Here is a 27,945-nt window from a genome sequence, read left to right on the forward strand (position 1 = left end):
CCTCAGGCCGAGCTGCTGTGCAGGGAGGGTCAGGCAGGGGCTTTGGCAGCCGTTTCCATAGCTTCCTCCTGTTCCTGAACCCGCTTTCTTCCCCCCAGCCTGCTGTTCCAAGATGCCCGTGTGGCAGGCATTGGTACCGGGTGGTAAGCACCTGGAAGCTCCCACACCAGCAGGGGAGGATCGGGCAGAGCTGCAGGAACTCGCCAGAGCAGCCTGTGCACTGCTGACAGGAGTCCTGCTGAGGGGCAGGTGGGCACGAAAACTGAACCCCACCCGCCCGCTGCCCACTAAGCAGGGTGCCCACGTCTGGGGCCGGGTGGGCCTGGAGAAGGGGCGGTTTCTTCCTCTGCACAAAGGTAGTACCCAGTTCCCCATGCCCTGCACCCAAAGGAGGTGACTTTTCCTAACTAAAAGCATGTTTTAGGTTGGTAAGGGCCCCAAGAGGGAGTTTCCATTGTTGGAAAAATTCAGGATCTTTCTATTTCATGGATGATTTGGAAAAAAAGAAAAAAAAGAACAACGATGGGGAAGGAATAGCTCAGTGGTAGAGCGCGTGCTTAGCGTGCACAAGGTCCTGGGTTTGATCCTCAGTACCTCTATTTAAACAAATAAATAAATAAACCTAATTACATCCCCCCAAAATAAAAAAAAATACAATAAGTACATGTTTAAGGCTTTACGTAGCTCATTAAGGAACAAAGGAAACAAACAAAAAAAGGATGGTACCAGGAAAACATGTTGGCATTGATACTAGGAACTAATAAGATGAGAAAAGAAAAATAAAATTCATTTGACCATAAGGATAATAAGAAACACAATAATTTACACAGAGCACGCACCATTCACGCTTTATTAAGCCTCTTAAAATTAGCATGTCTGTCATTACAAATGCATCTGATTAACTTGTATTTGATTTGATTAGTAAACTTTGCTCATGTAAGTCTGACCTTCCTCTGGGGTGTTTGCTTGTGAAGGACAGTTGGTCACGAGCAACTCTTTCAGATACATAAAAAAGCAGCCACCAAGACCATTCTCAGTCCTAACACTACAATGTGGCTGAAGGATTTTAAAAAGCCTTGAATATGTGGATCATCAGAAGATAATATAATCCCCCCCAAAAAAAAGATAATATAATCCAGTTCGCACACAACCTTTTTATCTAAGATGGTGGCAAAGCCATGCGTCCTTTCCCTCGGAATTGTGACCGGCTTAGTGCAGTCCTGTCAATAGTCTTACTGTGTCCAGTCAAAACATCATTTTCCAAAGTTACTTAGGTCAGTAGATAGAAACGTACAGCAGTAATTCAAAGAGCGATGATTGTAGTTAAGCCATGGACAAATTAGCTTTATATGAAATTCTAAAAAGTTATGGGTGACACTGGAAGACGAGGGAGAAAAGAATAAAGAAAACTATTTCACTCCTGGGCTTGTATCCAGAAGGAACCCTACTTCAGGATGACATCTGCACCCCAATGTTCATAGCAGCACTATTTACAATAGCCAAGACATGGAAACAGCCTAAATGTCCATCAACAGGTGACTGGATAAAGAAGATGTGGTATATTTATACAATGGAATACTACTCAGCCATAAAAACCGACAACATAACGCCATTTGCAGCAACATGGATGTTCCTGGAGAATGTCATTCTAAGTGAAGTAAGCCAGAAAGAGAAAGAAAAATACCATATGAGATCACTCATATGTGGAATCTAAAAAACAAAAACAAAAACAAACAAACAAAAACAAAGCGTAAATACAGGACAGAAATAGACTCATAGACAGAGAATACAGACTTATGGTTGCAAGGGGGGCGGAGGGCAGGAAGGGATAGACTGGGATTTCAAAATTGTAGAATAGATAAACAAGATTATACTGTATAGCACAGGGAAATATATACAAAATGTTATGGTAGCTCACAGAGAAAAAAAATGTGACAATGAGTGTGTATATGTCCATGTATGACTGAAAAATTGTGCTGAACGCTGGAATTTGACACAACATTGTAAAATGATTATAAATCAAAAAAAATGTTAAAAAAAAAAAAAAAAAGAAAACTATTTCAACTGGAAAAGCAGTTATGAAGAGGGTTGCTCCTCCCCCAGCCCCACCCCACCCTTGATGCCTAGACCCCCGACCAGACTGACTCCTGGCTTTCTGGTCATATTTCTGAGTTGTTTTTTCACCTTCGATGTTCTTATTATTCTGCTTCCATGCTTCTTATCTTTCTTTTTTTTGCATTGTGCATTTATTTATTAAATAAACCCTTCCCACCCACACCTTGTCCCTGCAACAGGAAAGCCTCTCAGGCTGGCATCTAGAGTCACTCTCAGGTGATCACTCTGACGTCATGATCGTCCTCACTTTTTCTCTTTGGAAGCCATCCCAAAGTGAGGACAGAATTATAAAGGAGGTCTTGAAAGTTTGCAACACTGCCCTGAGTTCTTAAGTCCCCTCAAATCTCTCAAGGATTCCACTCACAAGGAAGTGGAAAGACCTGGCAAATGATGTAATTCACCGGCCCCACATACACACACCCACCACCACACAGTCCAAAAATGACAGAGGCCTCAACATGCAGAATAACGCTCCAGTCGGTCTCGAATGAACAGAAATGCTGCCACATCGCTTAACATCAGGATGTATGCGGTCTGGACTCTGGGCAGTCTTCTCGGTCTGGGCATCTCTTATCCTTCATGGCAAGATACATGTTTTATAAAATATGAAGGATAACACCTTGGAAAATGAAATTAAGGAAAATAAGAATGAAGCCATCAAGGAACCATTAGATAATAATGCTAACGTTTATAGAAATCTTGAATCCATCTCTAGACAGCAAACCTTAATATCACCCAGCTGGACTATTAATAGCTATTTATTGGCCAGGATAAATGAATGTTGGATTTTTTCCTCAGCGTCTATAGTCAGAGCCACTCATCCGTAGTCTGTATTGTGATTAAACTCCTTTTTTGATACCCTTGATGAAAGTCTTGAGAATCAGGTTTGAAGGCTGGGTAGGCACGAGATCTTTTTCTCAAGTAAATGAGCCTAATTCCTTTGCCAGGAATCGAGATTGAAGTTTCTGAGGTGGACTGATTAAATGTAAAGACTGTTTCAATGCCAGAACTTGCCTCTCATTACGAAGAGACTGTCATGGTTTAGGATGCTTTAAGCTGAGTGTAACTGAGATTCTGACTCAAACTGATACAAATAATAACAAGTTACTAGCGCCAAGAAGTCCAAAGGGCTTCCAAGTCCCAGCTACACAATAGAATCACCTGAAAAGCTTAAAAAGACAAGTGACAGAAATGAATCAGAATCTCTGAGATGAGGCTTGGGTCTTGGTAGTCATTAAAAGCTTCCCAGATTATTCAAATGTGTAGCTGAGGTTTGGAGCTGATGCTTCCTCTGGTTGGAAGCAAGAAGAGAGGGAGAAAGACAGACCAGGCCTTCCTGGGGCTCTGGATTGGGTCAGAGTCCCCCGGGGAGGAGGCTCTGGGCGGCAGGGTCCTCTGGGGAGGAAGACGTGGAGTGAACAAGGGAGCCCCAGCTCCTCCCTGCAGAGTCAGAGTTCCGTCAGCCCTACCGCGTGCCACCGCGATCTCCAGAATGAAGCTCGTCTGCAGAGTTACCTTTGTGGGAAAATCTAGCACTTTGTCACCAGTATGTTTGCCTTCAAATGAACAGGCATCCTCGGAGTAGTCCATTTTGTTGTCAGCAGTTTCTATCTTCCCCCAAATCACCGTGCTGTGCAAAATCATGCATTAGAAACCACCAGACTCGTGGGGGAAATGGGATTGGGGAAACAACGTTCAAAAACTGCATCAGTGTCACGTAAAGTTGGAACCTAGCAAAGGTGGCAGCTCGGTCTTGCACGTGTTAAAATGATTACAGAGTAAATAAATGCTACAATAAATATCGCCCCTGACCTTGAAAGAGACCGGAAGCTTGGTTGGGGCAGTGAATGTTGGAAAGTTTGCAGCCCGTGAGCTACCAGGGAGCAGTGGAAGGAGGATTCTCTGGAATCGGGCAGATCTGCGTCCTGGGTGCCACCCATTGGCACACACGGTGTGCGCTGAGGTCGCGGCCTGTGTGCGCAGTGTGCACGTGTCTGCGTTGTGTGTATTCCTGCGTGCCGGGTCCGGCTCCACGCGGTGCTCTGCATCCACCTCAGGTTTCTTGTGGATGCAGCTGTGTCTAAGCAAACATGGAGGTCACGCTACGCTCTGTTGTCCCCTAATCCATCAGTCTTGTTGGAACAAATTCACATTATCAAAACAAGCATTATAACAGAACTGCCTCTACTCTGGGCCTGACCTGCAGCATCTGAATTCAGTTGGGCTGCGGAAATGAAGATAAAGATCATATAAGATTAATTTTTTGCTCTTGGTTGAGTCACCGAGTTCTCAGTACTCCGTTCAGTAACAATACCACATTAATCAGAAATTTTAGCGTAAGTCCATTTTATTAATGGTCACATGCATCCATCCTGAGTATTGGTAACACCAGCCTTCTCACTGTGAGCATCTGACTCGATGTGTGGCTCCCCATCCAGGCTCCCTCTGTCTGGAACCAATCCTGCGGGTCTGAGGCACAGCCTGCCCTCAGAGTGCGCACCCTGTCCCGCCTCCTCCGGAGGGCCTCCCTCCAAACCCTGCCCAGCCCCCGTCAGGAACGCACAGCTGTCTCAGTGGCCTCAAACCTCGCATGGCGTCTCACACTGTGCTGTTTTGCTCCACTGTCTCTTCTGACCAAAGTGATTCGTGTGGCCGCAAAATTCCTAGAGTTCCTTCCAGGCCCTGCCCAGGCACCCCGTGTCCCGTGGAGCCTTCCCTGCCACCCTCTGGAAACTTCCAGCCCTTTGAGTCGATGGCTTTGGTGCTACTTGGACTGCAGATTCCAGGGTCCCTCCTCTAACCTTCGGAAGCAGCACCTTGAGATAGGGGGCGTGTCCTGGGTTATCTGCAAATGCGTCCTTTGCGTTCCCTGGGGAAGAACTGCTTGTGTTTCGTGGCAAGGCTGTTAGAGGCACTTGTCTCTAGCACAGTGTCTCCTGTGCCGGACAGCGTGGCCCTCAGTGAGTGTGTAGGAGTGAATGAAGGCCGACAGGGGTTTCGTGTGCTGCGCAAGGATTTGGATGCAGCAGGCTTTCCTCAGGCCTGAAAACTCACCTCGTTTCCCAGTGGCATGCAGCAGCCACATATAAAAAATAGCAAGAGTTGTTGGGGTTTTTATAAATTAGTTTAAGGGATAAATCTTTTAAAGTGGGATAGGTATGTTTTAATAAATCAGGGAATTTAGAGAATTCTTTCTCACTTTTTTTTTTAATTTGAGGAGTCTCAGAATTGGTCGTGTTTGTGTTCATCAGAGCCTTCCCAACACTTGGTTTCCTTTACCAGTTGTAACTTAAAGTACTTCTTAACCCAAGCTTGATCCCCAGCTTGGATTGGCTGTAGGGCGCCATGTTTTGTCTGTCTCTAATGGGACATCATGGCGTCAGCGTAGAGATAGAGGTACAAGGATGGACAATTCACTCTCAGTCTGGGTCAGCCAGTGTGCAGACGCCTACTTTGGTGCCAGAAACAGCACGGGAAAGCGCGCAGGTGCTGGCTGGGCGGTTTCATCAGTTGGTCTGATCACATGGAAGTGGGGAGGGGAAAACCCTTGATAAATAAGGTAACATCTGTGCTAATTGATATGGTGAAGAGAGAACTGTTCTTCTGGTTTACAGATGACTGGTCAGGCTGCCTAATTTTAAAGCACAACATGAAGGTGATAACCTCAGAGTCCCAAAGATGAGGACCTTTCCCCACAAATGCCATTTAATGAGCCTGCCAAACACAACCCCTTCTAAGAGAAGTCTTTTTTTTTTTTCCCGTTAAAATGTTCAGAAGACAGGCAATTGCCTTAACAACTACGCTTAACATTTTACACATTTTGAATTTTTAAAGGCTAGGAAATTCCTAAGACATACTGTATGCATGTGATTATTTATTTAAAGGAGCAGTAATGGGATTTTTGCAAGTAGTAAGGTTTGTAACTATGAAAGTAAGTTTTATTCTTCCTCTGGTGACACCTGTGTGAGGTTGTCCTAGGTGAAGATTTTAATTTCTGGTATTTTTATTTCAGGATTGTAAGTTTAATCTGTCTACTTCAGAATTTATAGTACATGATCTAGTCTTCTGTCACTGTTCCTATCTTTTCTGTTTACTGCATTTATTGGTTTTTTGTAAACAACCTCTAGAAAGGCAAAGTTAGATTAAAATATCCCACAGTGTTGAAATGGCATTAGGCATAAAACATGTTTCTAAATGCACAAAGTAATTAATAAATATTACTTACAATTATTTTTAAAATAGCTTCAAAAACTCAGGGGAGAACTGAAATATCATAGATTATGGATATGTTCTACTATTTTCTTTTTATTTGATTTATGCTTGAAAAGCATCCTTTATTCTCTGATACTTCATACACAGCCTCTGATTTTTCAAAAGGTACAGAAGAGAGCATGCAGAACCCAGTAAAATCAATGTATATTTGGCTTTGAAAGAAGTGCTTGTGTTTATAGTAGAATAAATTGATACCCAATAATCTAAGAGTCAGTTCTGAATAGAATAATGAAGCCACTCTGGACAGAATGGACTGAGGGGGATTGGAAAGCTACCTTACAAGCCTGTCACCCTTCTTCCCTCCACCCTGCACCCTCCCTCGTCTTGAGAAGAGTCTTTTGGACTCTTACCAATAGGCATCTAACCATGCAAACATCTGTTAAAACTGCCTTAGAGCAGGGAAATGTTAAAGTGCTTCCCAGACGTCCCAGAGGGCTTGGAAGCTCTGTTCAGAAGAAACAAGGAGGGACAGGAGATGGTCATTTAAATCCTTGCCACTCAGAGTGTGGTCCATGGACCAAATGTGTACTCATCCCCTGGGAGCCTGTCAAATACGGAATCTCAGGCTCCACCTCAGACCTACTATGTTAGACCTTCTCCGGTAATTTTCGTGCTTATTAAGGATTGAGAAGAATTAGTCTAAGTAAGATTAATTGAATACCAAATCGGAAATGAGGTTGTCTATAGATAGAGCCAGCTTCAAACGTATCCTAATGTGAACATGTCCTCCGTGTGGGTGATGGGTAAACAGTGTACTTTCCACGCGTGGACTCTGCTCTTAGGACATTTTACATGTATTAGCTCCTTTAATCCTCAGAAGGCTGGATGAGGTCAGTGCTATAATTATCTCCCGTTTTACAGATGAAAGAACTGAGGCATAGAGAGGCATGTTTAACTCCCATCTACGAAAAGGAAAGTCACTAGTCATGACTGGACAGCAGGTAATCTCTGCCTTTTCAGGTAGAGGCAAAAGAATAGAATGGGGTAAGAAACCAAGATCTTTTTTTAACTTCCTCAATAAAAATGAGAGGCAGTTGAATAAGAGGAAATGTCTTTCTCTTAATTTTGTGAGCTTTACATGTTCTATTTTTAAAATATCACTTACAATCCGTAACCCATATGTCCCACCCACGGCAAGCATGTGATCTGAGTTAATTATTTTAACCTGACAACACCTGACTTCAAAAGGCTATTTGGATCATTTCCGCATGTAAACCAATGACATGAATGTGGATTTAAGATATAATTGGTCAACTTGAGGGATATGCTTAAAGTCAAGCTGCAGTTTGGTGGAGAACATTTTTGCATGGAAACGTAAGTGTCTCCCTATCCTTGGCCTGGTGCCCTGCCCTCCCCTCCTCTTGTGCTGCTGCAGGGAACAGGTTGGGACCATCCCTGTGGGGACCAGCCAAGGCTGTGTGATCAGAGAGCCCAGCTGCCAGAAGCCTGGCTCCTGCCTCACCTGACCATGCTGTTTTTAGGACAGGCAATTTTTAACTTTTTAGGGAGACAATAGTCTCTTTTTTATTTTGATAAAAAATAGATATAACTTAAAATTTACCATCTTAATCATTTTTAAGTGTAGAGTACAGTGGTATCAAATTCTTTCATAATGTTGGGTATCCATCTCCATAACTCTTTTATCCTGTAAATGTGAAACTCTAGACCCGTTAAACAATAACCTTCCACTTACCCCACCCTCCTTGCAGTAACCACCATTCTGCTGTCTGTGGTTATGATTTTGACTACTCCAAGCATTTCATGTAAATGGTACTTTATCCAAATACCACACAGTATTTGTATTTTCTTGACTAGCTTATTTCACTTAGCATAATGTCCTCAATGTTCATTCATGTTGTAGCATGGGTCAGAATTTTCTTCTTTTTAAAGGCTGTATAATATTCCATTGTGTATATAGACCACATTTTGTTTATCCATCCATCCATCAGTGGATGCTTTGGTTGCTTCCACATCTTAGCTATTATGAATAATGCTCTTGTGAGCATGAGTGTATAAATATCTCTTTGAGACTCTGCTTTCAGTTATTTTGGGTATATACCCAGAAGTGGAAATGCTAGATCATTCAGCAATTCCATTTTTAATTTTTGAGGAACATTCATGCTGTTTTCATATCAGCCTGTACCACTTTATGTTCCTGCTAACAGTGTACAAGTGTTCCAGTTTCTCCAGATTCTGACGAGCATTTGCTATTGTCTCTTTATGGTTTTGATTTGCATCCCCTAATGGTTACTGATGTTGAGCATCTTTTCATGTGCTTGTTGACCATTTGTATGTCTTCTTTGGAAAAATGTCTATTCAAATCCTTTGTCCATTTTTTAATCAGGCTGAATGTTTTTGTTGTTACTGAGTTTTAGGAGTTCTCTGTATATCCTGCATATTAAACCTTTATCATATATACGATTTGTTAATATTTTCTCTCATTCTGTGGGCTGCCATTTTACTCTGTTGATTGTGTTTTTTGATGCACACTTTTTTTTTTAATTTTCATGAAGTCTAGTTTGTTTTTTCTTTTGTTGTCTGTACCTTTGGTGTCATATTTAAGAAATTACTGTCAAATTTAATGTCATGAAGCTTTTGCTCTATGTTTTCTTCTAAGAGTTTTATAGCTTTAGATCCTACATTTAGGTCTTTGATCCATTTTGAGTTAATTATGTAATATGTGTATGGTGAACGATAAGGTCCAACTTAATTCTTTTGCAAATGGATATCCAATTTTCTCAGCACCATTTATTGAAAATACTGTCCTTTCCCCCAGTGAATTTCTTGGAACTCTTCCAAAAATTATTTGACCCTATATGTGACCATTTATTTCTGGTTCTTTATTCTGTTCCATTGGTCAATATGTCTGTCTTTATGCCAGTACCACACTTTTTTGACTGTAACTTTGTAATAAGTTTTAAAATCAGGAAGTGTTAGTCCTCCACATTTGTTCTCCTTTAGGAGTATTTTGACTATTCAGATTCCATATGAGATTCCATATGAATTTTAGGATAAACTTTTCTATTTCTGCAAAAATGTCACTGGGATTTTGATAGAAACTACATGGAACCTGTAGGTCGTTTTGGATAGTACTGACATACTAACAATGTTAAGTCTTCCAATCCATGACCATGGAATTATTTCATTTATCTCTCTTCTTTAATTTCTTTCAGCAATGTTTATGATTTTCTACATATACTATTATATCATTTAAAAATAGAGATAATTTAATTTCTTCCTTTCCAATTTGAATTTTTTTTTATATCTCTTTCTCACCTAAATCACAAACAGAAGTTGTGAAAAGTGGAACATCTTTTTTTTCTATTCCTGATCTTAGAGGAAAAGCTTTCAGTGTTTTACAAATGAGTATGATGTTCGCTGTGGTTTTGTTCATGTATGATTTTTATTATGTTGAGGTGCTTTCCTTCTATTGCTTCTATTTCCTTCTATTCATGGTTTATCATGAAAGGGTGTCATGAAAGTTTAATTTTTTTAAATGCTTTCTCTGCACCAACTGAGATGATCATTTTTTTTCTCATTTTGTTAATGTGATGTTGTTCACACTTTTATATGTTGAACCATCCTTGCATTCTAGGAATAAATACCAGTATAGTTTTTCAATATGCTGTTGAATTTGCTTTGTTAGTATTCTGATGAGGGTTTTTACATCACTGTTCATACGAGAAATTGGACTATAATTTTCTTTTCTTGCAGTGTCTTTGTCTAGCTTTGGTATCAGGGTGATATTGGCCTCATAGAATGAGTTGGTCAGTGTTCCCTCATCTTCAGTTTTTTAAAAAAGTTTGTGAAGGATTGGTATTAGTTCTTCCCTAAAAGTTTGCTAGAATAGTTACATAAGATGATTTTGCTAGTGCAGTTATTGTGCAGGTGGGAAGACAGATTTCTAGTGGTTCCTACTCCATCATCTAACCCAGAGCTGTATTCTTTAATGAACTTGTTTCATTCAGCCTACTGGAGGAAACTGAAGTATGAAAATTCATATAAAGTGCTGTCAAGTTTAGGTTTTAGTGCCATTCTAGGTGACAGCAAGCAGGAAGGAGCATCACCATTGCAGCCTGGCATGGGGCAGAGGGGAAGGCCTCAGTGGCTGTTGTGAAAACGCCGTCCTGGGAGGACACCCCTGGTATCCCCAGGTGGCATGCGTCTCGGTGGTGGGACCAGCACTCCTCAGTGCCTGAGAAACAAGGAAGCCTGCTTGGATAAGTTCTGCTACCAGCTAGCCACTACCCGTATCAAAGTTTATTTGTAAAAATAAGGGGTTGAAATAAATTATCTCTAAAGGAAATGCCAGCACTGAAATTATATGATTTGCTAAACACCTTAAGTTTTAAATTCCAGTTCAAAATTTCTAAAGGCCTTTTTCCTTCACATTTAACATGTTTGTTTACATCCTGTCTGAAAATAGGAACTCTTTTATTTACTGGGGAATTTGAAACTATCTTTATTTTCTGAAGTATCTTGAAGAATCCCATTCTTTCTGGGCAACCCACGAAGAATAGCATCCTTTGATGTTCCCACGTTAAGTGCATAGAAAGAAGCCGTTGCCCTGAAAGTACTGCTCAGGGTTCGGCCATTGGACAAGATATTGTAATTATTTACTTTTTGCAAGTTATTTCATTTAATTCCTCATACTGTTTAGCGTTGTTTAGAGAACAGATTTGTGTAGACTACAGTGTAGCTTAAAGTTTGATTTGGAATCAACTTTGGTGATCTAAAAATAATAAATACCTACTTTTTTACCTTGGTAATCACCTTTTAATTTTCTTCAAGTTTCCTCTCTATTATGTTACTGATTTCATTATTACAAAAATATGATCTGATTTCATTGTAGCAAATCCAGAAAAAATAATAGAGGAAATGACCTATAATCTCACCTTTTGAAGAACAACCAATATAAACAGTTTACTGAATGTCTTTCCTTTTTCCCCCCCAAAACAGAATCAGAACCTTTGAACAGAATCTTTACCTACTGCTTTTCCAATCAGTATGTGATATGTTTTTATTAAATGTTTTCCTCTGAGAACGTTTGATTTCAGGTTGTGGATACTCTGTGCATCAGTGTACCACGAGTTACCCAAGTCTCCTGCCATTAGACGTTTAGGATTTGTGTGGAATATGTGTGTGCCTGTTGCCATCAAGAGGATGAGGAATTTCCTGGGATTTGTTTTGCATGTGTCCATAATTGCTTGGAATGTTTCTAGAACTATATTCATAATTTGGAGGTAATAAAATGAACATTTATTGAGTGCCAAGCCCTTCAGCTGGACTATCTGGGGTAATTCAGTCCTCCAACAATCTGCTGAGATGGGAATTATCATCATCCCCATTTTACAGATAGAAAACTGAGGCTCAGCCAGTTCTGCTCTCTGGTCGAGGTCCCAGAGACAGTCCGTGCGGATGTGAGACACACTCATCTGGGGCTTGTGACCATGATCCAGCTGGCCCCCAGCAGGGCTGACCCCCCAGCAGGGCTGACCCCCCCAACAGGGCTGCCCTGGGTCACACACCCAGACCACTTAATTTTATGCTCCTGAAAAGTCTTCCACGTGCTCCATGTTTTTCCGGTGGTGTCTTCCTCTGCTGATGCCGTCTGCTCTAGCTGGGTTCCATCCACGCTGTGTGTGTGTGTGTGTGTGTGTATATGTGTGTGTGTGTGGAGTTGTGCCCTTGTGTAACCCTGGCTTCCTCAGAACATCCATGGCCATCCCACTTTTTCTCCTAAGACTTTCCGTTTCTGTCACTTCCCACTTCTTGTTCACCATCTGCTTGACAGAGACGGGGCATCTCTCCTGTCGTCTGCTGGCTACATTTGGCCTGTCCCTGCCACCTGCCCGTCAGTGTCAGATCCTTGTCTGTGTCTCTGTGATCTGAGGACCCCTGCTCAGAGGTGAAGCAGAACGCGGCCCTGGTGCCTTCCTGCCCCACTTTTCACCAAACCAAGCCGCTGGGGTTTCCATTTGTCCGTCCAGGGACAAGGACCCTGCCGCGGACCCTGGGGAATCATTATGAGGGGGCGCATGTTAGGGCAGTGACCACAGCATCAGCACGTCAGAGCCCAGCCCCCAAAACATCATCTTCTAAAGTGAAGACATAGTAGGGATGAAGGTGAGCAGAGGGGAGAACCTTGCTGCCACTCACCACACACCACCTCCACTCCGTGACCAGCTCTCTGCCCGTGCCTTTCACTTTTCTGAGTCCACGCCTTTGTTTACTGGGTCCCTGCCTCCGAAAACATCTCATTCCTCACTTCCTCTGAACCAATTTCTGTTTCCTCAAGACCCATCAAAAATGCTGCCTCTCGGAGGGAAGAGTGTAGCTCAGTGGTAGAGCACCTGTTTAGCATGCACGAGGTCCCAGCTTCCATCCCCAGGACCTCCATTAATTAATAGATAATGCTGCCTCTTCCAGAAAGTCTGCCTTCATTCCCACCTCTATGAATTGGAAGCCGTCTGCCCTCCTTGTGAAGGTTCTTTCCTGTCTTCTGCAAAACTTAACCTCCCACCTCTCTGGGCTTCATGTATATGTCTTACCTCCTAGACATGCAGAGGTCAGAATACACATTTGTTGATTTCCCACAAGGCCTAACACAATGCTGATAAATATATTTGGTGAATAAATTAATGAAAAAATGAATAAACAATAAACTGCAAAAGCTCGTCATGTTACTAACCAAAAAACAGCATAAGAATGTGGAAACCTTTAACAAAATTAATACATAAAATCCATGTATTATAAAACAATTTAAGCAATTGAGATGTATGCTATTTCAGTGGAAGGATAATAACACATCAACTGTTTGGGGGTAAATGATGGTAGTAACACCACTGTTTAAAAAGCAAATCTGAAAAACATTTCTCCAGAGACAATCAAAACAAAAATTATTCCACAAACGAAACAGAACACAGGCAGTCAGGCCTGAATGTTTTTAAAGGCAAACAATTCAGTAAGCAGTTGGGGGTTAGGACTTAACATTGTAAATAGTGGATTTCTCTTAAAGGAAAAGGAGAGATGGAAGTGATACATTGGAAGGGCCTGGTAATTTAGCATGAAAACATACATACACAGGGAAATGGGAACAGTGGGCCACGTGACTTGGACTCTCAAAGAGCTGTCTCAGACTTGGCCTACCCCTCCAGAGAATGTGGCGTACAGAGAAGGAGACCACGCTTCAAGTAGGAGATAATGAGAGCTCTACCTCATAGGTCTGTTGTGAGGATTAAATGAGTTGATGTGTGCAAAGCTCAGTGTCGTGCGTATTATAATTGCCGTACAAGGGTTAGATGCCAGCTGTTTTGCTGTTCCGAGGGGATGACCCCCATCCTGTGGTCCTCCCCTCCGGGGCTGCCAGGCACTGTTGAGGTGTGGTGCACACAGAAGTCTGCACGTGGCCCTGCTTCATAATCCCCCATCTGTTTCTTGCCTTGTACGTCAGTTTGCTGTCCAGAACTTAAGACAGTGCTGGGCACCCCCGCCCTAATTAATCTTCCTGGGCTAAACCCCCTAAAGGTTTTTAAACCAGAAACCAGTGTTTTCCAAGAGTGACTCAGAAAACTCTGTATTTAAAATCTACTTCACTGTTTTGACCTAATTAAAAAAACTTTTTAAAGAAAAAGCAGTTGCCTTTGTTGAGTACCAGCTCCGTGCCAGACACTCTCCATGTGTTACCATTTTGTCCTCCCACCAGTGCTGCCAAGTGAGGGTGAGGGCGGACCAAGAAATTAAGGAACTTGTTCAAGAGGATGCCGCTCCTAACTGGTAGAAAGAGGATTTGAACCCAGCTTTGTCTACCCCGAATTCCATCCTGTTCCATCACTGTACTCCCTCCAGCCCTGGGAGGCAGACCATGGATGCAGAAGTAAATCTAATAAGCATTTCTCTTCACATCTTATTTATACATAAAAATGACACTAACTGGTTGTTTTCACAAAATCTCAAGGCGATTAGCCAAGCATTTGTTTTTGATTAGGGAGGACCAACTTAATGAAAACAAATGACTAAAGCTGTCAATGTTTGAAGCACGTTAGCTGGGAGACATATGGAGCAGGAGAAGCTGAGCTAGAAATGTGAAGGCGAGTCCCACAACTGTGGAAGCTTGTTCTTGGCTTTTTCTTTTATCTGTAATTATATAAAAGAGCGAAGAGTAAATGACAAGCCGCCCTTTTGCCTCCAAGTGATTCTATTCCTATTTATAAAGTCTGAGTGGTCGTTGAAGGGTTTAGGAACGTTTTAAGATGAAGCAGACCCCAGGGAGAGAATACACTGGACTTCAAACTTCCTAAACGAAAGAAGTTCTTGGGCCCTTCAACCTGTTTCAGCCAGAATGCTCCTCTTATCTCGTAATTGGGCTCTTGTGCAAGCTTTCCTTTGAAAGAAAGGTTTAAATGAGTGAACTGCCATTTTCTACTGTGTTGATGCCATTTGTGTGGAGGTTTCCTCAGGATTTAGGCAGGCAAGATGCTCCTCGCTTGCCACCAGAACCCTAGGCCAGGTTGCACACTTGGAAGACTGTTTTATGCTCACCTGGCAGGTGCTCTGGGCTGCTGTGCTCTTGGGTCCGCCCTGTATGCTTGTGCAGGTTGTGCACTGCACAGGTTGGGAAGTGTCAGTTGCATCACGTTTTCTTTACAGTAATGTTCCTACTAGCACAGCGAAGTGTTTTGAGGAAGAGACCCCTTTGAGCTGCATACTCCCCTCCAGCCGTCCGACACCTCAGCACCCGCAGCGGGCCTGTGTCCTCTAAAGGGTCTTCTCTCAAGCTCTTCTTCCCTCCCTGCCTTTAAAAAGAAAACAAACTGAATAAAATAAATCCATTTAGGTAGGAATGATGGCTGGAGATGAAAGCTTCCAAGGGCTTTTGAATCTTACAAGAAGTGATTGCTTAATCCAGATTAAACTACATGGAGTAAATAGAGATGATGCTTTTAAGCCAGGAGGTAGGACAGTCCTAGGTCCTTGGGCCATTCTGGGCTGTCAGCACCCCAGCTGGTAGCCAAGTGCAGGGACAAACTCTGGCCACGCTGGGTCCCCTTCTTTCAGAAGACTGCCAGGCTCTGGCTTCAGTACAGGTCTAGACTCAGCCAGTTTGTAACATGTTGAAAAGGTGACTTGTTCAGTAGAAGGGACAGGAGGTAGGACCAGGATTATCAGAGCGATTATTCTTATCTCATTATAAGACTTTCATATCTTCTGCCTCAAACTCTAGTCAGTGATATAACCCTCCTATTCCAACTACAAGCTTGTAAGCTCCTTGGGAGCAAAGTGTCTGACTTACGCCTTCTCCAGAGCAAGCTGAAGTTAGCCCCAGGCTGGGTGGAGGGCTACTTAAGGTTACATGACTTGTTAATGGCAGGACTGGAAATAGAACTCAGATTTCCTCATGCCATATACCAGTCCAGCGTTTTCTCCATTCCACCACTGTGTCGGGTATCTGTTGCTGTGTAACAAACCACCCCCAAACCCCACCCCTCAGAACGACATTGTTGCTGCTCATAGGTTTGTAGGTCAGGCCTTTGAACGAGGTTTGGTTGGGCTGCCCTTCTGTTCCACAGGATGCTGACTGGATCACCCATGGGGTGGTTTCAGGTGAGTTGGGCTGAAAGGTCCAGGGAGATGTCATTCACATGTCTAGAACCTCGTTGCTTCTCCTGTGGCCCCTCTCTCTCCACATTTCTCTGCTCCCTGTCAGTGTTCTAGCCTGAGCATCTTTACAACATGGTAGCTAGCTTCCTGTAGGGAAAGCAGAAGTTGGAAGGCCTCTTACATTAGCCCCCGGTTGGCACAGTGTGACTTCTGCTGCATTCTCTGGATCAAGGCAAGTATTAGGCCTGCCCGGATTCAAGAGGAGGGAAACAGACAATACCTCGCGAAGAGTGGAACCACAGGCACGCTGATGGGAAAGAGTTGATGGTGGCCATCTTTGGAGACTGACCACAACCACTGATAACCAACGGATGTAGCCTTCTTTCTCTGCTTCCCGTAGGGCCCTGGTAGAACAGGGAAATTCAAGATTGTGCAGAAACAAAGGCGAAAAGGAGAAGAAAAATGCCCCGAAACACCCCATCCTTTTCCACCTTCAAGCCCAGCCAAAGAGTAGGAGGGTGGCCCACCTACCTGAGGCCCCAGTAATGCATCCTGGGCTGAGCTGCTCCTGGCTGTGTTTGTCTTTATTTGAGATCGGAGGAGAGGCTGCTGAACCCTGTGGGATATGTGAAGTTCACGGTTTCTGCTTGTGTAATCCTACAGAGGGCATTTCACAGTCATTTGTTTTTAGAGCTACTGCTGGGTCTGTTTTCTGCATCAAGCATTTAAATGCATATTCCAAAGGGCTCATTCTCCAGGCAGCCGTTAAAAATGATACTTTTCAGCGCTGCATATGTGTACTGCTAAAATATGGTACACCCACGAGGAACCTTTTCAACCATTAATTTCCATGTATGTGTCAGATTATCTCAATCTCTGAGAAAAAGCATATCTTGGTAGGTTTCTGTTCCCTTTTAATGACACAGGGGATTCTTATGTAAAGGGAGCAGCATCTAAGATTGGAAGAGCAATTTTATAGCCTAGCCAGCTTTGGCAACCTCCTTTCATTGTATTCCAACTAACTTGGTTTAAAATATCCTACACAATGAAGATTAGTCTCTTTCTCTGCGAAAAACTCCCTTCATCTTGTAAATTTCCTTGGGAAATTTTTGTGTGTGTATTACTTTCTTCCTTCAAAAACACCAAAAAACAAAAAAACGGGGAAGGTAAAGCTCAGTGGTAGAGCGCATGCTTAGCGTACACAGTTCCTGGGTTCTATCCCCAGTACCTCCATTAAATAAATTTATGAGTAAATAAGTAAACCTAATTACCCCCCCCAGAACAAACAAACAAAAGACCCAGACTTTATCCTTTTGTTACAGTTAGATTGTCTTTTACCACTTAGATATTTATCCCACCCAGAGTATTTTTTCCTAGAAACAATCAAAATAAATGTATAAATAAAAAAATAAAATCCTCTATTAAGAGAGGAAATGTAAGAGCTGCTAATTATGGGCTGTGGGGACAAAACTCTTCCCAGTGCTTTGGGAAATCTTGCATTTTTAGAGATTATCATTGTCTCAAAAATGATGAGATTTGTCTCACACAGATGGAGGATCTTTGGTTTGTCAATTGCTTGTGAGAAAATGTAATAGTTTTGCACCAGATGTCCAGGGAGTAGGGTCCAGTGAACCCATTTACTCTCCCAACTTACGTAACTCAGTAGTTGTTGAAGATATTTTATGTGCTTTTTTTAATACAAGGCTGTATGGGTAAACAGTTATACATGGCACAAAGCTGGCGTTCAGTTCAGAAAGGTCCAGATTTTTTTTCAAGCCTCCACCTTCCCCTTTCTCTGTGCTGTGGGCGGCGGCGGTCGTGGGCTTGCTCTTGTTTGTTGCTTTCTTTTGTTTTGTCCAGGACTAGAAAGACATTGTGGCTTAAAATAGTCCAGATCGTCTGGAGAACTTTGGGGATTGTCTTTGATTTTTTTTTCCCCCCATTTTCTTATCCTTGCCCCCTTCATTTTAGGAAGAAGAATTAGAAGCCCAGATTTCCTTCCTGCAAGGACAGCTGAATGACCTGGATGCCATGTGCAAATACTGTGCAAAGGTGATGGACGCTCATCTTGGTGAGTGAGATACTTTGGCCGTGCAGATGATGACAGTCACAGCCACCAGGGCCTGTGCTGAGCTTGCTTCATGTGAATTATGTCATGTAATCCTCACAGCCGGGCTCCAGTAGATGCATGGTTCTGTCCACAAAGATTAATAAAATTTTCCAGAATTGTGACACTAGTAAGTGGAGTAGAAATTCAAAATCAGTCTGACTATAGATTTCAACTCTTTCTTTAATTGAAGTATATTTGATTTACAGTGTTGTGTTTGTGGTGTACAGCATAGTGGTTCAGTGATACATATATTCTTTTTCATATTCTTTTTAATTATAGGTATTACAAGATACTGAATATAGTTCCCTGTGCTCTACAGTAGGACCTTGTTGTTTATCTATTTTATAAATAGTAGTGTGTATCTGCTGATCCCAGACTCCTAATTTATCCCCCCAGTCCCCTTCCCCTGGATTTCAGCTCGTAACTGCTACACTGCCCTTTGTGTACGTCTATCTGCCGCAAAGCAAAATGAAACGTCGAGCTTTCAAGATAAGATAATCAGCTCTACTGTGTGCTAGCCTGTCCATAGTCCCTAATGTGATTATTATTTTGACAGTGCTTTACTTTTTAAATAAATGTTTTGAACCACCTGCCTGAAACGTCTGTCAGACTCACATGACCTTTTCTTCCTTCTGACTTTATATTCTAGGAGATGTCTTAGTTTGAAGTTGTTTACATGTGTGTTGTACGTATGTCACATAGGAAGTCTTTAAGCATTACTCTTCACCTTTATGAAAACTGTGTATTTTGTATTAGAAATGGTCTCTGCTGGATCGCATATGTATTGCTTCAGTAACTCCAGGCTGCTTGCAAAGCTTTTGTAACACATACAGTTACTACGTTTCAGGGAGAAAGGAAAGGACATCCCTTCCTTCTCCTTCCTCCAGTGTCTAGCATCTGCAGTTTGGGAGCAGATTAGGGAACTGAGTCACGTGCCGTAATGGAAATGGCCAGGATGCAGCCCTGTGAGTGTGGAGAAGGGGCAGCACCACGCACTGTAAGACATCAGGACACATCCCACCGGTGCAGGAAACCAGACCGAGCCCACCAGGGTCTCCTCCCACTGGCTGGGGCCCTGAGAGCGGCCCATATCCGGGGCCTTCGCTGAAGGTGGACCCCACCGGGCTCTCAGCTCATTAGGTCACAAGTCACTGCATGTGGCCAGAGTGGCTCTCATTGGTACAGCCTAAAACATCCTGGCCTCAAGCAAGTAATAAACGTTCTCTTATGGATTTGAAGAGGTGCTTGATTGGGAGTGGCTGGCCGCCTCCCAGTGTCTTACCAGGCAGCCGGCTGGGCCCTGTTCTGTCCTCGGCCTTCTTTCTGCTTTCTAGACCCTCCTTCAGAGGAAGGGCTCAAGAGAGGGAAACAGCAGGAGAAACCCTGGTAAGTGATCAAAAGGGTAGTGTCTCTAACCAAGCAAACATTCCCCTGTCACAAATGATTCCACCCTCTTCAAAACTCCATTTAGAGGGGAGGGTATAGCTCAGTGGTAGAGCACATGCTTAGCATGCACGAGGTCCTGGGTTCAATCCCCAGTACCTCCGTTTAAAAAATAAATAATATTTTTATAAACTCTATTTATATGCTTCTTTATGCTCAAGTTTAAAAGTGCATATAGAATTTTACAAGAATCTTATCTGATAGCATCATACTTAAAAATGCCTCAATAAGAAATAATAAAGAGATAGTTTATATATAAATTAATATGTATTATACTAGTTTCAGTTAAATATTTTAATATTTTAATTTTAAACTAAATGTGTGCACACACATGTGTGTATTTTTGGCTTCTCTAGCTACGTGACTGACCTTTGTATGACTTGATTTGGGTTTTGATTGAAGTCGGGTAGCAAAAAGTGACTGAGAAGGTTTACTGAAATGCTGGAAAAATCCTGTTAGGAAATTTCCAAGTTGTTTGGTCCACATAGCGGCTTTTAAAGCAGCTTTACTTAAGCCTGAGAGTTTTTCAAACAGTTTTTGTTCTGATTTTGTTCTTTCCATCAGCACTCAAAGAGCATTTTCTCGTTGCACGGAAGGGGGAAACACCACAGTTAAAGACAAGCCCGTACCAGCTGTGAATTTTCAACTGGCTGCAAAACTCGATTTGTTTTCGGGTGTCCGTTTCACTTTCAGCCAGAACCCCTCCGCATAGCTGTCGGCTTCTTTTCCTCAGATAAATAGCGTGACTACATTTTAACAGTGGGGGTGAGGGTTGCTACAAAGAATTTCTCGCCCTAAGGCCTACAGGTGCATTTTATTTCTTCTGTGTATATAACACTGGTTTGTTAAAGGGTGTTCCTGTGTTGTAGGCAGTTTTGATTCTCAGCAGAAATTTGAGGAAAACACAAAGATTAATTGAGGTGAGCCTCTTGATTTACTTTTTGACTTATTACACTTCCCTTAAAAGTAACTTTAATACCCTAATATTTTTTCCATATGAACTTTTCTATTTTTCCTGTTCGGTAAAGTGGTGTAAAATTGGAACAACTGAAAAATTTCATTAAGTGATGGATTATAATATAGTAATGCAATCTTTATAATTTTAAATACTTTATTGTTAACTTAAGGAGTTGTTCATGATGTACTATCAAGTGAAAAAAGCAGGTGGCACAGTGGAATATATTTGACGTGAAAATCACCACCAACAGAGGTGGCCTGAGCGAGAGGAAGATTACGGAGGGACTTTCCAAGGGACCTCATCCTCTGTGCTTGGAAAATCTGTAGACAGCTCAAGTGCTCAAACCAGCACCTGGGGGTCGATCTTTGCGCCGTAAGCAAGAGTCCGCTCTAAGAGCGGCTGCAGTGGTACCTGAGAGGGAGAGACAGCCTAGTGGGCATCAGACAGACACAAGGTTGAAACCAGGCTCTGCCGCTTCTGAGGTCAGCCTGCTTGTGGTCATGTCTTCACATAGAAAATGATAATACAGGTGTCTGTGTTGTAGTTCGTTGCCAAGACTGATGTATTTTTTTTTTTTAAATCGAAGTACAGTCAGTTACAATGTGTTAATTTCTGGTGTACAGTCATGCATATACATACATATATTCATTTTCATATTCTTAAGACCGATGTATTTTTAAAGCCCAGCATGGGCTGGGTGTTCAACACAAACCCTTCCCTCTCTCCCCTTAACTCATAACTGCCCCTTCTCCTGGGAGACCCTGGGAGACTCATCCAGCCCGTGACCAGAGAGCTGAGTAGTGACTTGTCTAGGGCCCCAGGCTAGTGAGGGGAAGAGCTGGAAGCAACACGTTTCCCGACACCTAACTTGAATATTCCTGAATCAGATGATGCAAAAAGATGCTGGAGTTTGGGCTGTGCGGGTCCTTAGAAGGGGTGTGTGAGCTCTTTGAGCAGGAACAGCTTTGTCAGAACTGAGCGGTGTGTCTGCACTCCCTGGCATGAGCTCTGCTGAGGCTCCCCGGGGGCCCTGAGAATTGCCTCAGACACTCATCCTGGGAGTTACTGCTCTGAACCCTGTGCTAAGGTTAGTTAGTTTCACTAAGTTCCTTTCATTTGGAGAGAATTCCATATCACCCTGTGTTTCATCAGACATGCAGTGATATCTTAAAACGGCCAGTATGATTGAAGGCTACTTTTACAACTTATAGAACATGTAGAGAGAAAAACATCTCAGGTAAAAATTACATAAAAGCACGTGTTTCAGTGGTCCTTCAATTATAGCGATAATAAAACTGATTAGCAGTTATTTCTCTCTGGTTCTGGAACCCAAAACTGAAAGTGTATTTGCTTAATTGAAACTCTACCAAAGGTCTCATTTCATTGCTTCCACATAATTGAACCATGTGAACTCAAAGATTTAGAGACGGGAAATTGAAAGTATGTGTTTTATTAAATCTAAATTTTTCCTATCCACTCCAGAAGACTTTTTTTACATGTTCATTTGTCTGTTGCTATAGTTACACCCCTTCCTGTCATCCTGACAGTTGAGTTGAAAACCATGGCCAGTGTGAACCTTCGTAGCTGAGTCAGGCTATTTTTAGGTGTTCGGTTTGCTGTCCTTCACACATAATTGCACGTGGGTGCGCCGCCTGCAGGCTCTGATCTGTGAGCAGTGGGGCCGAGTGTGCCACCCACCCTGCCTGCTCGCAGGGGAGGTGTTTCTGTTCATCTGTTTGGTATTTACACGAGTTTCCAGCCCCGTGCCCTCTCATTGGTGGTTCACACAGACAGTGGGAGGGTTAAATGCAGTGAATTAGGGGAAATTAGGTTTCCCATGAACGGGCTGAGAGCACTGTGGTCCACAGGCCCTTAGACAGGTGAGGATGCAGGCGCCCTCCAAGCCCTCGCTGCTGCTCTCCATCTCACAGGTGGAGAGACCTCGGCCCAGCAGGGTCAGTGGCGCACAGCTACAGTATCTACAGGATCCAGACACACAGCCAGGAGCCCAGACCCCACTCCAGGCCTTGGCTCCTCTTCCCCTGAGGCTTGTGCTGAGGCCACCCTTCAGTCAGTGGTTGGATTTCAGATCTGCTGTTTTATCGCACACATCCTTCCTGATCTTGTACTTGTCATAATATTTATGCAAGAATTAACTGTGAGAGGAGGCCATTTTTGAAAATCAGTTTATTTGCCTCTGCAAGAACTTTGAGTCTGATTTTCTGATGTTTATAAAAACAACGTTCAATAGATGTCTGTGGAAATGTTCACTAGGCAATTAACTGATGACATTTGAAAAACTGAGAAGGAAAATGTGATCACCAGACAGCTTTTTCTCTGTCAACCGCACTGTGATAAAAGCTTTTTGTAATTATTTTAAGAATTTTAAATGCCGCATTTAATTGTGAGAGGCCAAGTCCTCTGGAGAAGAATGAGCCATACTTCCCCTGGGGATCTTGTTAAAAATGCAGATTCTGATTCAGTAGGTCAGAGGTGGGGCCCAAAGAGATGTTATCATCTCTACTAGCCCCTGGGGGCCCTGGTGATACTAGGTCATGGCAGACTTCAAGCAGCAGGAGAACCTAAAGTCCTTTGGGAAAATGTAGTTCCTGTGTTCCTCACCCTGTTCCCGCATTCGTGACCCCACTTTTGGGGCGCATGCGCAGCTGGCTCTGGGCGGAGCCCTCTGCATTCTGAGGCGGCCTTCAGCCCCCTGGAGTTCAGTGCTGTTCTCACCTCTGTTCAGCCTTGCTCTCTCCTAATGGAAATCATTTGGTCCCTGGTTTTATTATCAGAAGACTGGGAAGCATCTTCCTTGCACCAACTCTGTACCTATTTAGAAAAACTTAGCAGACTGTACACTGGCTTCTCCTTTCCTGGGCTCTGGTGACACATCCCTAATCACATGGCCTCAGTACAGACCATCCATCCTGTTGTTTTTTAATTGAAGTAGAGCTGATTTACAATGCCATGTTAATTTCTGGTGTACAGCATAGTGATTCGGTTTTATGTATATATATATTCCTTTTCGTATTCTTTTTCATTATAAGGCTATTACAAGGTATTGAATACAGTTGCCTGTGCTATGCAGTAGAGCCTTGTTTTTTTCTCTGTTTTATATGTAGCAGTTACTATCTGCAAATCCCAAGCTCCCAGTTTTTCCCTCCCTACCCTCTTTCCCCACTGGTAACCATAAGTTTGTTTTCTATGTCTATGAATCTGTTTCTGTTTTGTAAATAAGTTCATTTGTGTCTTTTTTTTTTTTAGATTCCACATATAAGTGGCATCATGTGATATTTGTCTTTCTCTAACTTACTTCTCTTAGTATGATAATCTCTAGTTCCTCCATGTTACTGCAAATGGCATTATTTCATTCTTTTTTATGGCTGAGTAGTATCCCATTGTATAAATATATCACATTTTCTTTATCCAATCATCTGTTGATGGACATTTAGGTTGCTTCCATGTCTTAGCTATTATAAATAGTGCTCCTATGAACATTGGGGTGCATGTATCTTTTCAAATTAGCGTTTCCTCCAATATATGCCCAGGAGTGGGATTGCTGGATCATAGGTTAAGACAGACCAAACATCTTTCATCATTTTATTTTCCATGTCATGGCCTCTCCATTTTCCCACATGCTTTTTTCCACAGGAGGAACCCAAATTGGATATCTTTCTCTCTTTCTTTCTCTTTTTAAAATATAATTCCCAAATCCTTTGTCTTTCTTAAACTGTCTACCTGAACACATAACCTGTCCTCTGCCATCCAGTACCAGGCTGCCTCTCCACCTCCTCCAAACCCAGCCTCTCCAGCAAATAACCCAGCGGCAAAAGACTGGTCCACCCCATCCCCCATCTCAGTAGAAACCAGCTCACAGCCAATAGCTTGAAGGCTCAAGGACTGTGTGGCCACCACAGGCATCTCATGCTGAGCCTAAGGGCTTGTGGAGGCAGGGCTGGGGAGGCAGAGCCTGAGGTAAGGAGGCTAACGTTCACTGTCACGGACTGTGTTTACTGCTGAGGAGTGGTGCTTAACTTTCACCAGGTCCTCATGCCCACCAAACCTTACGGCCTGAAATTCACACACACACAAAATCCATCTGAAACCCAGTTCAAAGGGTCTCATTGGACTAAACGATGTAATTCTGGACAAAGAGCCAAACTTCTCCCTCCTTGCTCCCAAATGAGAAGGCGTGATGGCAAAACACCAGGGTGTTTCCTGTTTGTAAGGCCCTAGCTCTGTTTCTGCTTTTATTTTTAGAAATACATATCCTGACAAAGACATCTGTCCGTTACTGGAGCTTAGAGACCTGTTCCTGGTTGACCCTAAGATGGCAGCCATATCTTGAATCGGGTGGATTTCACCATGAGAAGCTGTGCTTCCATGACCCCCTCTGGCTGGCAGGGTGGTCAGTCCTAAGAGAAGAATCTGCCAGACAGTTGAGATCATTACAGATTTGGAACCCTGTGCTAAGCACACTCAGCTTGCTTTAGAGAACTAGCTATTGGCCCGAACACTAATCTTTTTTTTATTGAAGTGTAGTTGATTTACAGTGTTGTGTTAGTTTCAGGTGCGCAGCAAAGTGATTCAGTTATACATACATATATGTTCTTCTTCATATTCTCTTCCATCAGAGGTCGTTACAGGATACTGAATGTAGCTGCCCTGTGCTACGCTGTAGGTCCTTGTTTGTCTGTTTTATATACAGTAGTGTGTGTCTGCTGACCCCACCCAAGCCTAACCTTCAGTGCAAAGCACATACCTGCCTAGTCTTCCCTTGGGCTTCCCTGAGTCGTGCTCCTCCCCAGTGCTGCATTTAGGCTCGTCACCCATCCTGGCAGCTGAATGCAAAGTAGGCCCCTTGATTATGTTTTCTGTGCGATCTGCTTTTTGCTTTTTAAGAAAATACTGAGCTCAAAACACCTGACTCAGTACTTGGCGCTTAACAGGCCATCAGTGACGGTCTCTGCCTCCCCTGCCCCTCCCACCGCTCAGGCCAGGATCTGCTTAATCATGTTGGCGTCCCTTAATTCTTCATTCAGAAACAGCGCACCTACATCCGTTCCTCAGGAGATAAAAATCAGCCCTGATGCTGGCAGGAAAGCCTCACGTCGGTCATTCAGCCAGTGTTTCTTAAGTACCTGATTGGTAGGGAGCAGTGGAGGAGAGCTTTTACTGTTGAGCTCCGTGTGTATGGAAGAGGTGAGCAGAACTCCAGGGAAGGGAAGGAGCGCAGCAGAGAATACACCTCATCGGAAATCCCTAAAGTGACACGTAGCTTCACAGGATGCAAACTAGGGCCCCCCCAGAGCACCAGTGACCTCGGGAACACTGGCAGGGACAGGTGGGGTTCTGAACTCATAGGAATACAGTGAACAGACACCACATTTGGAACCAAAAGACCTGGAGTCCAGGACTTACTGTGCAGAACTGTGCAGGTTCAGGAAATTTTTCACCTCTGAGCCTCATCTCTGAGTGATAGTTGCAAGAGTAAAAGACAATACATGGCACCCAGTGTTCACAGCAGCACTGTTCACAACAGCCAAGACACGGAAGCAACCTAAGTGTCCACCAACAGAGGACTGGATAAAGAAGCTGTGGTATATTTCTGTAATGGAATACTACTCAGCCATAAAAAATAATAAAATAATGCCATTTGCAGCAACATGGATGGACCTGGAGATCGTCATTCTAAGTGAAGTCAGAAAGAGAAAGACAGGTATCATATATCACTTACACGTGGGATCTAAAAAAAAGAAAAAAGAAGATACTAATGAACTCATCTACAAAACAGAAACAGACTTGCAAACATAGTAAACAATCTTAGGGTTACTGGGGGAAAGGGGGTGAGAAGGGACAAATTTAGGAGTTTAAGATTTGCAAATGTTAACCAATATGTATAAAAATAGATAAAAAAACAAAGTTCTTCTGTATGGCACAGGGGAGTATATTCAGTATCTTGTAATAACTTTTAATGAAAAAGAATATGAAAACAAATATATATATATGTGCATGACTGGGACATTATGCTGTACACCAGAAACTGACACATTATAACTGCCTATATTTCAATTTTTAAAAAAGGATGGGAAAAAAATCAATATAAAATAAAAGAAATAAAATTTAAAAAATTTTTAAACAATATAAGTTGAATCAGGATGGAGTCCAACAACTGGATGCTTGCAGAGGGAAGCCTTGATGCCTGACAGTTTTAAGGTGGACTTTGGAAAAAAGGAGAATGCAGTGTATTAAGGAGAGTGGGAGGGCCTTCTGGACGGGGACTGGCATTTGCAGGGACGGTCAGAAATACACACCATGTACTAAAGGGTGGATCTGACCTGCACCATCTTCTCCTAAACCTGCCTTCTCCCAAGATCAGGACAGCTGGGGCACACAGTCTGTGGGCAGAAATCCCTCTGCTAATGGTCCCACCAAAGCCATAAGTGACTAATACATGTCTGCCCCCTCCTTGACCAACAGCCACATCATAAACCTCTACCACTCTCAGCAAGTGTGTGCCCCTGGGGCAACCCTGCATTTGACCCCTGCATATTTCCTCTGGGACAGTCCCTTATATGAATTTGTCAGAGGTCAGGGTAACTGAATCTCTATCAGAGATTCAGAAATCTCTGGGGTAAGAACCCACTAATCTGGGTACTTAAGGAACTAGAGAAGGAAAAAACATACTAAGCAATGACAGACAAAGCGAGGCAGTATGCTAGCAACCGGCCGCCGTGATTATCGCACCTGTCTTCCGAGACAGCTGTTTCTCCATCTTACTGATGGGTTTAATGACAGACCCATCAGTGTTAAGCCCAAGGTCCTCAAAGTCCAGGCTGTATGATGCTAGTGCCAGTGTTCTGAAAAGCTCCAGGGGAAGTGACTGGCAGTCTGTTTTGTGCAAAGGTGACTCTTGCTGGCTGACCTCACTTAGGTCATTCTGCTACCAGATAAAGGGCTTGGCATCTCGAGGCAATGGAGTCAGCGCCAGGACACCATCCTGTGCCCCTTCACATCTCCAGCACCCCCATCAGCGTCATAGGCATCATTGTGGATGTTGGGAGGGTTCAGGGGTCCAGTCAAGCTGGAATCTGCTCCTCGCTCCCCCACTGTCTGGTCGGGAGACCTCAGATAGTGACCTGGCATTTCTGAGTCTGGCTCCTGCTTCTGTGACAGGGCATGGTCCCCATCTAGAATGGTCATTGAGACAGTCAGAGGAGGCCAGGTGGCTGTGCAAAAATGGAAGCTGTGGGTGCTGAGCGACTGTGGTGGACTGGGTGCTGGGCTGTTTACTTATTCTTCACAGTGATCCTATGAGGAGGGTCTGCCATCAGCCCTCAGGCACAGGGAGGGTCAGTGACTGCCCAGTTTCACCCCCACTGTAGGCAGACGGTCATTCAGCTTGTACCCCCTTTCCTGATCCTTCTTAGTGAAGACAGGCTCA

At 43.2% G+C, this 27,945-nt stretch overlaps 1 protein-coding gene across 7 annotated transcripts in view; it reads left to right on the forward strand.

Annotated features, from left to right (window-relative positions):
- Positions 1-27,945, forward strand: part of TBC1D5 (TBC1 domain family member 5) — a 498,574-nt gene that overhangs the window by 456,474 nt on the left and 14,155 nt on the right. For all 7 annotated transcript variants that reach the window (XM_032488852.1, XM_032488869.1, XM_032488856.1 and 4 more), the window contains one exon: positions 17,959-18,058. In XM_032488852.1, coding sequence (XP_032344743.1) covers positions 17,959-18,058 — 100 coding nt within the window. The remainder of the gene's footprint in view (positions 1-17,958; positions 18,059-27,945) is intronic.

Source organism: Camelus ferus, chromosome 1, assembly GCF_009834535.1.
Source record: "Camelus ferus isolate YT-003-E chromosome 1, BCGSAC_Cfer_1.0, whole genome shotgun sequence".
In the NCBI taxonomy this organism is placed as follows: domain Eukaryota; kingdom Metazoa; phylum Chordata; class Mammalia; order Artiodactyla; family Camelidae; genus Camelus; species Camelus ferus.